Consider the following 18,476-nt stretch of genomic DNA (forward strand, 5'->3'; position numbering starts at 1 on the left):
GAGCAGTGCTAACCAGTGAGCCACTGTGCAACTTAATTTCTAATGACTCATGACATTAAGTGCTGCAACACTATTCCTCCATGAATGGGATCACAACTAAGCCATGCTGTGTCTTCACCTGACATCCAGGCACACACAATCTTTCCAATAGTCTACAGCGCACAATAATCGGAAACAGAAACCTGAACTAACTCACTCCTCCATGGGGTGTGGGGCATTGACGTTTATTCACCAATGCCCTTGCTGAACACAGCTCATAACCAGCACGACCAGCCAGGTGCTTCAGGCACTCACTCTCTTTGCCATCTGTGCCATCAGGGAAAGTTTACCCATTGGCAGCCAAACACCTACTGCCTCACTGCTCACACACCAAGTACAAAAGGATACTATTACTCTTCAGGTCTCTGTGGATAATGGACTTCGCATGTAGGTAGCTGTGAAAAAGAACAGTCCTTATTAATATCTAATTTAGTCGATGTGTGGCATGAGACTGGTCTAAAGGAGGAATGGAAATACATCTAACGCACATATTCGGTACATTTTACTGGGCGGCCCCGGGGACATAGAGCTCTGATATTTACTCAGTTTGCTACCTCCTCTCTTGGGGAATAGTGATGTATACCAACAGGGAGGGTGACCTAGCCCACAGGCATCATTGAATTTGTAAGGGTGCAACAGAAGTGTCTGTAGAAACTAAGCCTGGGCTATGTCAGAAGTGTGAACTTTACCCACAGGGCCAGTGGGGACAGGAATGGTTACCCACTCAGCTACAAAGATAACCATGCCTGTGGTTCACACACTCACACACAGGTTCCTCTGGTCAGCGGTAAAACCTCGGGACTTACTCCATGCCTTGGGCAGTCTGGCGGGCAATGTCGATGAGCTTGATCATCTCAAACTTGGTCTCGATGATGTGAAGGTGGTGATACAGACTGGAACCCTCACACCACTGCGTCACGATGGCAAGCTGAGGCTTTGTGGTGTAACCCATAAACAGGAGGATGTTCACATGCCGGGTTTTTCTAGACAGGGAAAGATAAAGTACAGTAATTCATCATCTAGCAAACAACACCAGTACAAAATTGGGAGACGAGATGGCCTCCTAGCATCTAAATGTCTAAGTATTGAGGACATGAGAGTTATAGGATGTGGACAACTGGCTATGACTGTCAAAATTTCACCCCAGCTGCCTTTAAATACTAAGCTGTTTAAACTTTGGCCACGGTTTTGATTTGCCCAATTTCCTCTCTCTCAAAATCACTTTATCCTTTCAGCCAAGCAGCCATTTATGCAAGACCCTCAACAGCAAATATTGACCAGGCTTGATAGTTAAAACCAAACATGTACCCACACACCCAATGGGACACCCAGCTTATGTGAAACAACCATAGGCGCTAGCCCTGGTAGCAAAAACTTGATGAAAATATGCTTTTGGAGATACCATGAAATTGTATTGCTTTGATAGGGGAACATGAACATGTCATTCTGCAGCCACATAGTACAATAAAGGAAGTGGCTGCCATTACTGGGCATAGCAAGCAGAAATGCCAACCCTCCAGGACTGCCCTGGGACTGAAGATTCATCTCCTGGATACGGCTGTGAGCAACCCAGAACAATTATATAGAGCTAGTTTAAACTTTCACTGTGAAAATGTAATCAGTCATGATGATACTGGAGATAGGAAGTAAGGCTGTTGGACTAGGTGGGGCAGCATGACATGATGGACCCCTAACGAATAAGGCCGACCAGAATTGGTAACTCCACTAGAAACACATTGGTAGAATCTACACTCTTGGAAAGTCAAGAAATACCATTAACAGTAGATTGAAGAGAGGGAAGCAACAAATCTCAATTTTAGAAGTCAGCTTTGAGAAAGGTACATTCCTTACATATAATCAAGAACTATTATACAGCATACATTGGAATTAGCAATATATCCAGTTAAAACAGCCCAGCGTCTTTTTGTTGCTTTAAAAGTACTGAGGGCAACACTAATGTTGGGTTGAGGAAGGGGCCTGATTGTATTAGAGACTCTAATGTCAATCCTTGTGTTCTGCTTTCCCCCCCCCTCTCCAAATCCCCAGCTCCAGTTCACATTGCCCATTCCCATGGGAAACCAGACAATGGATGCTGAACCATGGTCCACCTGCTGTTACACCTCTAACATCATACCTGCTCTGGATGGTGTCCAAAACCATCTGAAGTAATAATCAGAGAATCACAGAATCTCTAGTGTGGAAGCAGGCCATTCGGCCCATTGTGTCCACACTGACCATCCAAAGAGCACCCCACCCAGACCCACCCCCGACCCTATCCCTGGAACCCCGCACTTCCCATGACTAACCCACCTAGCCTGCACATCCCTGGACACTACGGGAAATTTAGCATGGCCATTTCCCCAACTTGCACATCTTTGGACTGTGGGAGAAAACCGGAGCACCCGGAGGAAACCCACGCAGACACGAGGAGAATGCGCAAAGTCCACACAGACAGTCACCCGAGGGTGGAATTGAACCTGAGTCCCTGGTGCTGAGAGTCAGCAGTTCTAACCACTGAAACACCATGCCTTTGTGGTACTTTTTGATTCCTAATTCGGATTAAATTGGTTTCATGTCTTTTAAAATATTCTGTACAGTTAGGTTGCATATGGGGGGGGGGAATTTTGATGTAAATTCCTTTGGCAGAAAAAAGGATTTGAAGCCTCCTAGAACCGTTCCTCGTTAATGTACATAAATACCCCTGGCCCACTGACTTTGTTTCATTTTTAGGACATGGTGCTTTGCTGATGGTGAAAGTTGAACAGTAATGCTTTGATTGTGCATATGTGTGTGCAGTGCTTCACCTGGAGCTGGTGTTGGCCACAGACCCAGCCTTAGTACTCGATGTACAACAGCAAGGACAGTATGGTGAACCTTCACAAAACAATAGGTCAGCCTCCAGTGAAGCGTCACACCCAGTTCCGGCTTGCACATTTCAGGGAAGATATGAAGGTTTCAAAAAGAGGGTATAGAAAAGATCTACCAGAATGGTTCCAGGCATGAGGGATTTCTGTGATGTGCAAAGTTAGAGATGCTGGGGCTGTTCTCCTTGGAGATGGTTGAGAGGAGAGTCGATAGAGGTGCATGGAATCATCAGAGCTTTCAAGAGAGTAGATAGGGAGGAACAATGCCCTCTTGTGGAAGGGACAAGAACCTGGGTACACTGATATAAGGGACCGAAGAAACAATGGCAACAAGAGAAAAATATCTTCCTTTAGCTAAAACTGGTTAAATCTGGATTGCACTACCGTGGATTATAGCATCCCAGAAGGGAACTGGGTAACCATTGGAAGGAAAACGTTTGGCGAAGATGTGGCTGGAGTGGGGCTAGGCAAGTTGTTCTTGCAAATAGAAACATGAAGAAGAGTCTATTTCTGTGCTGTAACCATTCTTTGATTGTAAGATGCTATTACCAAACAAAAATGTTTCACATCAGGTATCATGTTCCTCTCTTCACAGTGAAAGTAGCAGCATTTTTTATCTGTTTCTGCTGGCTGTTAAGTTGATGAAGCTGCGATTCCCAATGTGACTCGCCCCGTGTGTAGAGATTCAGGCACTTCAGATAGAAAGATGGGAGCTCTGGAGGGTGCAATGTCAACAGAAGGAGCAGGACCATATTTCACAACCTCCAAGTCATCAATCTGGATGACAAATGAGGATAGGTCAAGCATCCTTTCGCAAGGGATTCATGAACAGGTGTCGTGTTCAGACAATAAACATCCATCTCACGGAAAGGCAAGATGCTTTCTACCAACTCCCGTGATTTATGGTTGAAAATGCTTCAACAGTACCTCACATGGAGCTTGAGAAGATGAGCAGACTGGCTTCTTCTTTCGAAGTGATTATTCAAAATGCCTAAACACAACATGGCTTCAGGAGGTTGACTGAATGATCAGCACAGGAATGTGGGTTTGCCTGAAAATGGCTGACTAATTGCAGCCACTCTAAAAGGGATCCTGGCTAAGCCTCAGCTTTCCATGTCTGGAAACAGGGTTTAATAACGGTCTGTATTTCATCTGTGACCAGCACAGGCTCAGTCCTTTTACCTGGCAGGTGGACACCGAGTACTTTGCGCAGCATCCGTTACCCCATTATAGATGTCACTGCATTAGAGAGAGTACACAGAAGATTAATGGGGAAGCTGCCAGAATTGGAAAAATGAAGCAATGTGAAGGGATTGAATGAACTGCAATTGTTCTCCTTGGAATAGAGGAGGCTGAGGGAGGATTTGATATGTACAGGCATCTGGATAGACTGGATGGGAAGGGTTTATTTACCTGAGCAGCGAGGTCACTGACTAGAGGTCACAGATTTAAAGTGATTGGTTAAAAGATTAGGGAGGAGATGAGGAAAGATAGGAGAGAGGAGGCAAGTTTTTAAAGTTGGGGTCTGGAATTCCTGGCCTGAAAAGGGAGGACAGGCAGAAACCATGACTCATTCAAATGGTGTCTGTACATGCACCTCAAAGGCTTTAACCTGCAGGGCTATGGACCAAATGCTGCAAAGTGGAATCAGGCTGGAAAGTGGGATTAGACTGGGCCACAAATACAGTGGGCTATGGCCATAAACACTGTCCCCCAGCAAGTGGTACATTTATCACACAATGCTGCTTCAGGATCCATGGGAAATGGAGACACTACAAAGCTCGCTCATCAGGCTCTGCCATCCCAATTTCATCAGCACTCAAAGCTTCAACAAAAGTCAACCAAAACCAGTAGAAAACAATAAAAACAATTTATTTTGTTGTCAATATTAATTACCTGTTCCCCTCAAATGAAACCAAAAACCAGACACAACAGTATTTAGATGTGTATTTGGCCTCAATAGATCTGCACCTGATATTAGGCTAATGTGGAAAGAGAACCAGGTTTTCACTCCAACTACTTAGGGAGCTACATGAATGTACATGTATAGACACTGGATACGAACGTGACTGGACTTGGTTCTGGTGCCCTCCAGTCAAATAACCCTCTCATACTCCAGAGCCTAGGTCTGTTTACTATGATTACTACTTGCAGGATCATGAAGAGTAAATAGGTGGGACGATGAAACTTATTGGGCAGAGGACAGATCCTTTATAATTAACAACACTCACAGGACCGTTTCTACAGGCTGTGTTTGATGTCATGTATGGGAAGTTCAAATGATGTGCTCTTAAAAGACTGAATGATTATGTATCAAAGTAGACAGAGCATTCCAACCATATTGTTTGAATGACATCAGACCTCATATACCTCAAATGCCATTATCTCATCCATATTTTATGATTCACTCATGAAATGTGGGAATAGCTGGCAACATCTGCTTTGCCTGTCCATCCCTAATTTTCCATGAGAACGTGATAGTGAACCACTTCCTTGAACTGCTGCAGTCCATCTGGGTCAGCTACGCCCAGGTGATGTTAGGGAAGGAGATCCAGGTTAGTTAGACAGTAACTTTGTAGCAACAATGGAAGGTTTAGGACTTTGAGGGGAACTTGCAGATACTGGCCCTGGCATGCATCAATTGTCTTTATTTCTTCAGCGTGGCAGAGTTTGTGGGTTTGGAAGTCACGCGAGCTTTCAAAGGAATAATGATGAGTTGCTGTAGTGTACCTTATAGCCGGTGCACACTGCTGCCACACTGTGTCTATCGTGGAAACAGAGTGACCATTCACCATGGGGCATCGGGTGCCAATCAGGCAGGCTACTTTGGAACAGATGATGCCAAGCTTCATGCATTGTTGGGGCTGCACTCAATCTTTACCACTCCTGACCTTTGACTTGGAGGTGATAGATGGGATTTGGGGTGTTGGGACGCGAGTAACATACTGCAGAATTCCCAGCTTCTGACTGGCTAACAGCATTGATATGCCTGGTCTAGTTCAGTTTTTCATGATCATTCAAGGAATGTGGGCTTCACCGGCTGGACCAGCATAATTGCCTTCGAGAAAAGGCCTCCTCGAACTGTTGCAGTCCATTTGGTGTAGATAGACCCAGAGTGTTAACAGGGAGGGAATTCCAGGATTTTGACCCAGTGACAGTGAGGAACATTGGTATAGAATAAGTCACGATGAAGAGTGACTTGAAGGGGAACCTGTAGGTCAGTGTCTCTAACAACCGCAACCATCTACCTCTCTGCTAGGTATGATTCCAACTAGCAGACAGTTTTCCCAAGGTGACCTTAGTTTCGCCAAGGCTCCTTCATGCCAGTATTGGTTAAAGGCAGCCTTGATTTCAAGGACAGTCACTCCCGCATCGCCTCCGGGAGTCAGATCATTTGTCCATGTTTGGATCAAGGCTGTAATAAGTTCAGAAACTACATGTCCCTGCAGAATGAAGACACCACCCACCACTTTGCTATTGATGGAGACAAATAGGATGGGTTGGTAATTGTTCAAATTGTATTTGTTATTCTTATGTACAGGACATAGCTTGGCAATTTTCCAAGACACTCTTCAGGATTAAAGCTGAGGTGTTGCCCATTGCTATATTAAGTACGCTCATCTGTTTCCCAACATGATGTGGAGTGAACTAAATTGGTTTAAAGGCTGTGATGATGGGCACCTCTGGAGAAGGCTTCAATTACTCAGTAGCTCAGCCTGAAAATTAATGCACACATTTCAGCGTTGTTTTTTGCATTGATATTCTGGGCACCGGTACCGTGGACTGGGATGCGCGTGGAGCCAGGTCCTCCAATCAGTTGTTTGATGACCACCCCATGCTTGGCTAGATGTGGTTCAATTGTAGAGCTTGGATCTGAGCACTGGTTGCGGAGTCACCTAGCTCTGTCTTTAGCATGCTGTTTCTACAGTTTTGTACACATGTAATCCTGGACTGTTTTCTCCCTGGATTGTATCAACCTTTCTGCTGATTTTGTTCTTCAGGCCTCTTGGACAATAGGGGTGCTATTGAGCTGCTGTCAATGATGGACATTGGTGTCCCCTACCCAGAGTACATTTTCTGCCTTTGCTATCCTCAGCACTTCTTCCAAAGTGCTATTCAAGATGGACTCATCAGCTGAGGAAGGGGTAGGTAGGTGGGAATCAGCAGGTGGTTTCCATGCTCATGCTTGACCTGATACCACAAGATATCATGGGGTCAGCAGTTAATTTTGAGGACTCCCCAGGGCCATTCTCTCCCTCCTTGGCCACCATATCTTCAGGGTTCACCCTCCTATTTGTATAAGACATAGAGCCATCACGATCGGCTAAGGTTTGATTCTGTGATAATGACTGTCAACCAGTGTTGGTGACCAAGTCTATGGAACAGCTCCCCTAATTTTGGCACAGGTTGTCAGATAACAGCGATGGGGGTGCTGGGTGTCTCAATCATGATTATCAGATTGAAATTTAATCAGGCATGTTTAAATTCCCCAGATGTCTTGGTGGGATTTTAATATCTCCCTCTCGATTACAAGTCAGTGATATTACCACTATGCTACAATACCACCCTTGTAAGGGAATCAAACGATCTGTATACAATGTAATGGGATTGCACATCGCCTGTACAACTTTCATCAACAGTTTTCCAATATTTCACTCATGGTCTGCTGATTGATTGAAAGGCTGGCTTTCAGAATTTCGCCATGATCCTCTTACCTGAGGACTCCTACTTCATTCTTAAAGGCTTGTAGCTGTTGAGGCGTCGGAGCTGTAACATTCAGCATCTTCACTGCAACATCCCCTGTGGACAAATAGCATTTTATAGCATGTGGCAGCACAACAACAGAATTGGTTCATTCTACAAGATAGTTAGCCTAAACAGAATCATACTCCCCTAACGGTTGGCAGTTTTTCCCTTCAGTAATTCAGTAACCTAACAATGATGGAGGTCAAACTGTGCTTATCTCAGGGAGGTTGGAGGCTCCCTGGCAGAGGGGAAAAGGGATGGAGAGATGAAGAACTCTGTTCAGTTACATCCTTTTGTAAAGTGAGCTCGTACAGAACTTGTGCCAGTACAGGATCAGGCTCAGCCTTTGGTGACCTCTCTGCTGCCAATAAAGTGTGCTGGCATTAGCTGCCATGGTGAATTACCGACAATAAGGTACACCCAGCAGCCAAAGAGACATGCTCAGGCTGAAGCCAAGACCTTCAAAAGGAGGCCAAGGAGAAGGCTGGCGAGAAACACATGACCCCAAGGCTTTTCCAACTTCATGGATCTGGCAATGTTTCAAGAGGTGACCTTTGCAGATTGCCACCTAGCACCGACTCCTCATCAGCACCTTCATGATGATAGAGGATAAAGTTGTGTTTTGGAAATTTTTGCCAGTCGGGTCTTAGAACACAAGTAGACCTATCCAACAATTTTTTTCTCAAGCACCCTGCCATAAGAGTATGAGCCTATTCCACCTCTCAATTAGATCTATACTCAGCTCCTTTTTCCCCACATTTGATTGACATCACTTGATACCATTAGGAAACATCCATCCATCTCAGTCTGACCTGACCAAACATGCATTGTGGGCAGTCTACAAACACTCATGCACAATGCTGTTTTTGGGAACTATGGTGGTGTGCAAGGGGCACTAAGTATTCCTTACTGGTCTCAGATCAATGCACCTTGAAACATATCCAAGGTAGCTTGCATCTGGATTGGGAACAATGGAGCCAGAATGACCATGGGCTAAATGCTCTTTACTCAACAAACAATCTTCATTTTTGGTCATTGTACCACCCAGAGCTGGTCAAACAAGTCTCATCCACCTACAATGTTGGTGGCTGAACAAAATACGCTCTGCTTTTTTTTTTTAAAGACTGTTGGCTCTTAGGGTGCAGAGGCGATACTCATTTTCCACAATCCATCCCCTTTTTTTCTTGTGGGAAATAACATCTGTGGCTGTGACAATGATGATACCGAATGGTTGAAGCTGCAACACACTGCATGAACTCACCGTGGAGAGGGTCTGGAGTGTAACCAGCTTGACTGAACCTCAACTGCTGCTTCTTAGTGCTCTGGACCTTCAAAGGTGCTGTAACACTATCCATAGCATTCCAGTGGTCCAACACCAAATCCAATCAAATAGCTAAATACCATCCACCACATATGTACCCAAGAACAGTGAGAACCTTGCCACATTACATACCATGCCACTTTCCCTTGTACACTGTTCCAAACGAGCCTGATCCTATCCTTTGACCCAATGTGATCTGTCCTTCTGAAATTTCCCAGTCGTCACTGGAGTCCCTTCGACCCAGAGTTTTCTACAAAGCAGAAACCATCATAAATAGCAGGGAAAAAATACCCAGGTTAAAATTTGTACTGTGAACTCAGCACCATTCACACCGCAAGTTCTATTTTTTTTCTGACTCTCCTGTTGTAACATATCATTCTCACTAAGTCTTTCTAGTGGGCCCCATTCCAACCACTGTCAAAGTAAAACCATGTTGCAAAATGCAGCGAAACAAGGGTGTGCCTCTGTGATTTCTCAAGATCCAAGGTCAAAGCTCTGATCACTCTACTCTATACTTGATGTCTTGGGTATCCTTCAGGAAATCTGGCAACGAGATGTGCACCTTCCATCAATGGACGGAGACGGTCAAGAGAATGAACAAGTTACTGTGATGGTTGGACAGTTTTGCCCTGGATAATGGACTCACTAATGTCTAAACGGTAGTGTTGGTATTGTTCAGGGATGGAACCTAAAGGACATTCTGCATCCTCTGAACCTATCTTGTGATCTGTCACAATGTAAACCCCACAGTATCAATGGCAAAGGGATTGGGCAGAATCATAATTAACATCAGCAGAAGAGCTATCAGAAACATATCTCTTCCATCCAATGTCACCTTCCTACCATCCCCCTCATCCTTCCTGTCTTGATAGCTATCTTTCTCACCATAAGGCATCCCCAAACAAAAACATGCCTCTGATCCAACCAAACAATCCACACCCATGTCACCTGCTGGCCAGGAGGGCAGCCAGGACTAGGCATCCCTGAACAATCTCTCCCTTCCCAGCACAGGAAAGCTCAGAGCCATGATTGCTATCCTTCAAGTCTTTCTTCACACACCCCCCCCACTCCCCCTTATCTGTGTAAACACCCCAATTCGTTATCTCAACCCCTCATTGCACTTACTCAAGGGAGAGGGAGAAGGACCTCTTGCTTACCATCTTATTGCGGTCTTCGGATGATGAGGATGACGATTTCCTCTCTCGTGGCTGACTACCGGGTGATTTCTGCAACGTTTTGACACAACTCAGAGAACCAGGCAGCGAAGCAGGCGGGGTGGCGGACAGGCCCGATGTGGACCCTGTTTAAATTTTTGTTTAAACCAACGTTGTAACAGGAGGGGGTGTGGAGGAACCAAGAGGTAACAGAAAGCAGAATCGTTACTACAGCAAAGAGTCACCCAAAATAAGGCACGAGGCTAAACTATAATGTTGGACAGCCCATGCAGGGTACGACACTGGTGAATGATCTCACAGCCAAAGTGGCTCCCAAAATAAGGAGTGACCATGCACATAACCGATTTTTGATTAAGAGGTAGGGGCGGAAAAAGAAATAGAAAAGCGTGAAGTTATGGCCATCAACTTGAAATTTCTTGATAGGGTTGCAGCAAGTTAGCTACATGGCAACATTCAAAAGCACCTTGCTGTCTCTTGTAACTAGCCCTGTGCAGTGGGTAAGCTGTTATTGTGAGGTCAGGGTTGCTGTGTAGTTCAAACTCTTCAAGCTATTGTGCCTATCTTAGTTCGGGGAAATAACAACTTACTGCAGAGTGGCTAGAGATAAATATATTGAATACAGTGGAGCAGGTGGGAATCCAGTAGGGCAGAAACCATTGTGCTTAGGACTAGACAAGATGACTTTTAGGGAAATTTTACAGTCAACAACTACATTTGCTTAACCAAGGGTTCATGCTTGGACTGCTACTAAGGATGTTTCCATACTTCAAACAGACTCACTTTTAGGGCTGGATACAACAATAGTCAATGATAGGTGATCTCTAGTAATGAACTTACAGGCAATGCTGAAACTTGCCTTACACCTTCAATAAGCAATGCTCACCCACCCAGATCCAATGTCAACTGAGAAAAGCCAAACAGATCAGCAACTCCTCACTTCAATCTCAAATCTCCCCAGGATTTTCATTGAGAATAATCACTGGCTTTGACACCCTGAGGCTAAGAGCAAGAGGAAACGTGCTCCTGGAGATCTCTCCTTCCACCAGTCATTATCTACAAATTTGTTCGCTTGACTCCTGCTGAAAATAAGGTTGAGCTTTGGATTGGTCCAAAAGTTAATACTTGGAGAGGAGTAATACGCGAAGAAATGTTATTTTCAAAGAGTGCAAAGGAACCTTGAAACTGTAACCCCAGCAATGTCAGCAACCTGTCCCCCTCATACAGTACCCCAGCAATGGTCAGCACTACCCCACCCTCCTTCAGTACAGTACCCTGGCAACAATCAGCACCCCTCCCCCTTCAGTACAGTACCCCAGCAACGATCAGCATCCCTTGCCCTTCAGTATAGCACTCCAGCAAGAGTCCGTAGTGTCATGGCCTTCCACACAAACACAAGCAAATCATCATCAGTTATGGTGACTGAAGTAAGCACTTAGCTTAAAGATTTAAGTTTATCTCGAGCACAATCTCAACAATTTTTCGTTTTGCCTATCAATCTCAGAGAGACATAGAATCATACAGAACAGAAATAGACCCTTCAGTCCAACTCATCTGCACTGACCAGACATCCCAATCTGACCTACTCCCATTTGCCAGCATTTGGCCCATATACCTCTAAACCCTTCCTATTCATGTACCCACCCAGAAGTGATAACCTGCTCTAAAATGTGAAGACATTATTAGGGAAAAAATTTGAAGGTAAAGAAGAATATTTTGAAATAAAAAAAATTCTTCCCCCGACCTCAAAAAGCACAGGATATGAACGCCAGAAAAAATACATTATGGAAACTGTGTGCCTTTCAATCTGGTTTTGGCTGCATATTGAAACCATTTCAGCAAATGTCAGATCTAGATTTACTTTAAGAAAGATATTTGTCTTCAAAATGATTATTGAGCAATAAATGAAGAATATTTTTGCTAAAGTAATTGCTTTAAGGTTGATAATCAGTGTTAATGAGCAGGTTGATAACCCAGAGAAAAGGCACATTGTCTCTTGCACTAAAGAGGCACTCTAAATTATAAAACAGTGTGGGAATGTGTTCAACAAGGAAAACAGGCACTGATCAGAAGCAGTATTTTGTTTCTAGACATTGAGAAAGTTTGATATGATTTTTGTTTTGTCCAGAAGTCTGTTTGGAGTGAAATATTTACCTCTTCCAGCTCTCAATCCACCTCCTTTCCTGCAATCTTCCTGTGACAAATGATCACAGAAATAGTGCCCCTGTTTCTCTCTCTACAGATTCTGCCCCAGCCTGCTGAGTGTTTTCTGTTTTTAGTTCAGATATGCTTCATCTGCACTACATTCCTTTTGGAATGAATTCCTGTGTGCTTGTCTAATGTATTGGCCGATGTGTTCAATTCCTACTTGAATACATTAAGTAACCCGCTTCTTTGGAATAATAAGTGGTTAACGATGATTGGAATACAGCAGGTCAGAGAAAATGAGATAAGACTGGTAAAATTCAAATTCTTATAATTGGGTATAAATGAATGTAGAACACCCCTTTCCTTTTCTTACACAACCACCATACCACTCTCAATAATATATCTGCTCAGGGGACAGTTTAGTTCAGTTGAATAGACGGCTGGTTTGGGATGTAGAGTGACACCAACAGTGTGGGCTAAGTTCCTGTGCTGGCTGACGAAAGACTCTCCTTCTCCCTTGCCTGAGGTGTGGGGACCCTCAGGTTAAACCACCACCAGGTGTCTAACTACCTAACGAGAGAGCAGCCCTATGGTCTGGTAAGACTGTGGCAACTATTTCTTTTATTTAATGTATCCATTGCATCAATCATTTCAAATCTGTAATGTACATGCTTCACTATCACATAATGTTTCTAGGAATTCTGATGGTCAATGTTAGGTTATTAGTTGGGACTTTTACAGCAGCAGCAACAAATGGTGTCTAGTACCTAACACTGTGTCTCTACCTCAACGGTCAAGCTAAAGGAAGCAAGCTCATTTTTATCACAGCGAACCACGTGAATTAAAAATACATGTGTACGTGTTAATGGAATATTAATTACATTGAAATACAGAGGTGAAGAGTATTGTTTTATTAAGGAGCTACAAGACTTTTAAAGAGAGACTGTTGGGACTTGGAGCTATTAGATACAAAACAGATAAATGCAAGACTGCATTTTGTAAATAAATCTGTTACAAAAAAAAGTATTACTGTATTGTTTAATACTTCACTGACTGGCCTGAGATTGAGATAACAGCAATTGACCGAACAGACAAGATGCAATGACTGTCCTCCAGATCATACTTCGTCCACACCCTCTGCATCCTCCCTCCTCCTCAATACAATGTAAAATTATTGCAAACAGTGCACACCAGCAGATCCTAAATGATCTTAAAACCTTCTGACTTCCAGCAGGTTCAGAGATGAACGCAATTGAAATGTCGGAGATAGCAAGAACTGCAGGTGCTGGAGTCAGAGTCAATACAGTGTGGGGCTGGAGGAACACAGCAAGTCAGGCAGCATCATCACTCCTGAAGGGTGTAAACCCAAAACATCGACTTTCCTGTTCCTCTGATGCTGCCTGACCTGCAGCGTTCCTCCAGCTCCACACTGTATCGACAACTGAAATGTCCTTACTTCATTGGTCTTAGAACACGTATCTTTTTAAATTTTGTCCTGTATTCTACTGCCGTTGGCCAAATTCTATTTGCCCCCGCTTTGTGCGGCCTGATAGCTGACAATGCTCGGCTCGATTTCCTTGCTTGTTTACATTGATTGATTGATTGATTGGTAGCAAGGGAAGCACTCTAACATGCCAGAGATGGATGGAACTGGGTTTGCTCATGCACTTACTGGATCTGCCGAACCATGTTTACAACTGGATGAACCTTCTCTGACCCAAGCCTTGACTCAATACTGCTTCTGATTGAGCTACCTGCTCCACAGCTCCTGTACACGATGGGTCTATGGAGTGGGCATGGATCTCCGGTGGAGAAGCAGTGGTGAGAGAATCGGTGCGGTGCAATGTAAATGTTCGTGAGGGAGCGTGCACAAGTGGGTAAGCGAGGAGAGGTGCCCGAGTACCTCTGAATACAGGACCAGGCTCAAAATCAAAGACAAGGTCATTGGGGTAAGATTGCAACAAAGGGCTGGGAGTCCGGGAGCGGTACTTCCTTAGGCACCTGATCGGCTGCGTCAAGGGGGCTGCGGGAAGAGAAAAGAAAAGGAGTAAAGGAGCAGGATCTGAAACTCCCCGCCAGTGGGGTTCTTCGTTATTGGATAGAGAAAAAATATTCAAAAGGGCAAAAGAAACCTCACTTAGGATTTCTGGGGGATCTTCCCCTGTTTCGTACAGTGCATGTCCAACAATACTTCCCACTCACAGCAGAGACCAAAATTCTTACATCTACACACACTTTCCCATAGCACTCCTGACAGCCAGGATTCTCAATCATAAACTGCCTTGGAAACATATACGTGGGCAGATTCCACTTCCTCTTCAGAAACAGTGCTACAACTACCTGATGGGACGGAGCTGCATCAATTTGAGAAGATCACACATTATTTTAGTGGACTGCAATAAAGGATTCATGTACTTAAATGAGAATTAATTCACCGTTTTAAGTTCTTTCCTATATTTTGCTTTAAAGAATAAAAGAGGCGAGATTCTTGCTCTTTGAGATTCTGCTAACCCACAGGAGTTCAGCAAGAAATCAAAGCACGACAGATTTGACCATTGCTTTGAACCAACTCAGTGTCTCCCTTCGCCCCCACCCGGGACTGAAATAGCACAGGTCCCACGAGCATCACATATTGTTGTCATTACAAGTGCCAAAGCAATATTCTTTCAGCGTCTAAGCTAGTAAAGGCAACAAATACTGAACAAAGGAAGCCAGTCTATCGTCTGCCGGAGCTGAACCGACCAGGAAACCAACATGGGAAGAGGACAAATCACTGGCGTCCCACCTTCCCCAGATAACAAAGAAAACATTTGGTTTTAGTTCTGTGGGCAGAATCTAGTGAAAATGAGGAAGTAACCAGCTGTCCATCAAAGTTCATCTCTCAAATCCTTTCCTTCATCAGCAGATACTCAGGCTCTGAAAATAAGTTCCCAAAATTTCAGTGAAGTCACGGGCAAGGTTGAGACTCTCCTGCTGTACTCCTGTGACAACATTATAAATTGTTTCTTTCCAAACTGGTGCTGGGACAGAATTTGGATCTGAATAACTGTGGGGTGAAGGAGTAGCTGTGGCTGGAGGCAGGGGGGGACGGGGTGGGGGGTGTTGGGGCGGAATTCAAAGCATCCAGCCTTAAAAGAAATAAGGGTGGAAATCAGAGCACAGTCTATGTTCAAAATAAGTTAGCAGCAGCGTGGGCTCCTCACTTGTACACACTACACCACTAGCTGTAAGCTCACTTTTGCATTCCCCAAACTACTGGGACCTAGTGGGTGTCGCTTCAACCAGGAAAACGCTCAGGTTTGATGCCCATCTCCCTATCACAAAACACAGCACAACAGGCTTTTTCACAAAGGCAGCAATTCAAGCCAGAAGTCAAGGCTTGACATAATTCTAAGTGAACCCTGACAGTTTATCAGGAGAGTAGCTCTCGCATCCTTGCTGAGTAAGATCATTGCAACACAGCTGGGCATTGCAAATGGCCTTAGTCCCCCTGTGTTAGGGAAGGGTAATCCTCTTCTCTGCAAGATTCCCACTTCTCATCATAAGCTAAGCATTCCTGCTGAGATTCCTAAAAAAAAAACGAACAAGGCAAGTTTGGGTTCAGGCCTGATGGCCTCCGTGGTCAAATGGTCCACCAACCCAGAAGCAGACTCGTACAAAGTCATAATGAGACTCACATAAGAGCAACATTTGGGATGAAGGCTGAGGTCAAGTTGCTTTCTAGCAAGGAGTCAGTACCTTCTGCTGGTGGAAGGACAGAGGGAAGCACTGGGATAAAATCACTAACATTTGAAAAAAGATAAAAGACAGAAGGAAAGATGTTAATATGTTGAATTTTATTGTAGGGAGGTGAAAGGACACTATAACGAGTTAGGCAATGGCTTATTGAAGGCCTTGCTGCTTTGTATCTACATTAGTACCGCCTCTTCCATTAAATTATAGACTGAAAGGGTTTTCATTGCCTGACCAATTTCAATTCTGGCACTTGAACAACGTGTTACACACTGTTAATAAGGAACCACAGTAATCAGCATTCAATGGGACAACCAAATAAAACTGTCAGAGTCTCCACTGCCAAATGGTTGCGAAACATTTGAGTAGGTCCCACTGGCGTTCTCTGGCAGGCATTAACCACACACAACATGCCATCATGAGGCCCCAGTGCCAAATTAGCCACGCCACTCTGGAGCACACAGAAGGCCTGGTACAGGACGGAAAAGAAGTCATACTGACACAGTAGAGAAGTCCCCTGACAAACATTATTAGGAAAAAGCCCTTATTCTACATTTAATTTCTGCAGCCTGGACAGTACTGCATTATCACTTTACCTCAGGGAGTACAATTGATGCAAAAATGTATACACACTTCTAATTGCAAAAGGAATGCAACTGAGCAACATCCTATCATGCTTCCTTAAAATCTCCACCCAAGAAACCCACAAACTCTAAGGGAACCAAGATGTCACATTCTTACCTCCATCACTGCGTGGTAGACCTTGATCACGGATCAGACCCTAGGGGACGAGAAAAGGGGAGATGTCTCAGTCCACGCACTAACATTTTTGAGGATTCATGGATTATGTTGGGTTACTGAGGGTTACAAGAGTAAGGTTTACCCAAAGCCTCAAGATAAAAGGCCTTGGAGAAGACTTCCAGTATGTATTCATAACACATTTCAGAAGGAGTCCACGCTGTGTGGGGACTACAAGTGAAAGAGCTCCACAAGCGACCACTGTGCCTACTCAACTATAATTTCCTCACCTGTTTAGCACTCACCTGTTGAGAAGAGTGAGCTTTCATTTATACAATGCCTTTCCAAAGTGTTTAACAGGTAAGGAAAGTTAATTTTGAAAAGCAGTCCCGGTTATAGGGAAAGATTATAGTCAACTTGCACATTGATAGGACTCATTAAAAGCGGTGAGATAAACTACCACGTCATCCGTTCAAATCGTAGCCGTGGGATCTTCCTCTGCCTGAGAGGGCAGACAGAACCTCAGCTTAGTGTCTCAGCTGAAAAGCAGAACCATCTACAGTGCACTGCCCTGGAGTGTGAGCTTAGATTATAGGGGTTAAGGATCTCGAGTTCAGAACCTTAGACTCAGAGTTGTTACTGCTGCATCTGAGCCACAGTTATAGCATGTCACCTGAACACCATAAAGTGATTGGCCTGAGATTACTACCCCTCTCTCTATCTTTAAAGAGCCATATTTGGTGTTGGACCACCGTTCATGGGCTGTGGACATCTCTGGCAAAACCAGCAATTTGTCGTCCATCCCTAATACCCTTGAATGGACTGGTTTTCACAGCCATTTCAGAGGGTGATTACGACCCTTGTCTGGGTCTGGAGTCACTTTAGACCGGACCAAGTGAAGGATGGCAGTTTTCTGTCCCTAAAGGACATTAGTGAATCAGATGGTATTAATGACAATTGTTTCTGGTTTCTTGCCATTGCTGAGACTAGCTTTCAACTACATTTAAATTCCTCTAGCTGCCGTGGTGTGATGTGGAGTCGGGAACCTCAATGTGGTAACCTGGATCCAGAGACATTACCGCAACACCACCATCTCCTCTGAAGGGTAAGTAAGGATACTTACATCAATATTGACCTGCTCAATGGTGTTGAGGTGTACGTTTGGTGCAGAGGATGAACGGTCACGTTGCCCAAACTGATTGCGTTGCTCTTCCTCACTGGGTCTGAAAGGCTGTGGGATTGGAATCGATTTTGTTGGAGAGGCAGTGGAGTGAGTTAGGGACCTGCAAATACAAACACCGGTCAGCAGATGTGAGAATTCTCATTTTTCTCCACGCCTTCTGCCTTACAATTCCGGTTCAGGCTCCTGGGGAATCTGATATCTTACTGAGCTGTCATTGTGAACAGTGAGTACTACCAGGTCATTTGACTGAAAGAAAGTGGTCAGGACTGAGCTCTGACTGAGTTTTCCTTCATAAAGCTGGGGCTGAGGAGACAAGTTTCAGCTTCGAGACCAGAAAATAATCCTCAGCCCATGCAGTACAGCAACGCTGTGACTGATTTCATGATCATCCTGACATTTCCTTCAACCCTGAGAAAGCGCTTGGCCAGGAAATCATACTCTCGGTTCCAAGTGTAGGTCATTCTGTGTGTGAGTGTGTGTGTGTGAGTGTGTGTGTGAGAGAGAGAGAGAGAGAGAGAGAGAGAGAGAGAGAG

At 44.4% G+C, this 18,476-nt stretch overlaps 1 protein-coding gene across 1 annotated transcript in view; it reads right to left on the reverse strand.

The window, feature by feature from the left end:
• The window catches only part of braf (B-Raf proto-oncogene, serine/threonine kinase), a 93,727-nt gene that overhangs the window by 15,386 nt on the left and 59,865 nt on the right, over positions 1–18,476 (reverse strand). Inside the window, exons 8-14 of the mRNA XM_048607805.1 lie at positions 17,884–18,043; positions 16,764–16,803; positions 10,128–10,270; positions 9,103–9,220; positions 7,619–7,703; positions 846–1,022; positions 388–434 (exon numbers count right to left, since the gene is read on the reverse strand). Of these exons, the coding sequence (XP_048463762.1) occupies positions 388–434; positions 846–1,022; positions 7,619–7,703; positions 9,103–9,220; positions 10,128–10,270; positions 16,764–16,803; positions 17,884–18,043 (770 nt within the window). The remainder of the gene's footprint in view (positions 1–387; positions 435–845; positions 1,023–7,618; positions 7,704–9,102; positions 9,221–10,127; positions 10,271–16,763; positions 16,804–17,883; positions 18,044–18,476) is intronic.

This window comes from Rhincodon typus, chromosome 18, assembly GCF_021869965.1.
Source record: "Rhincodon typus isolate 14 chromosome 18, sRhiTyp1.1, whole genome shotgun sequence".
In the NCBI taxonomy this organism is placed as follows: domain Eukaryota; kingdom Metazoa; phylum Chordata; class Chondrichthyes; order Orectolobiformes; family Rhincodontidae; genus Rhincodon; species Rhincodon typus.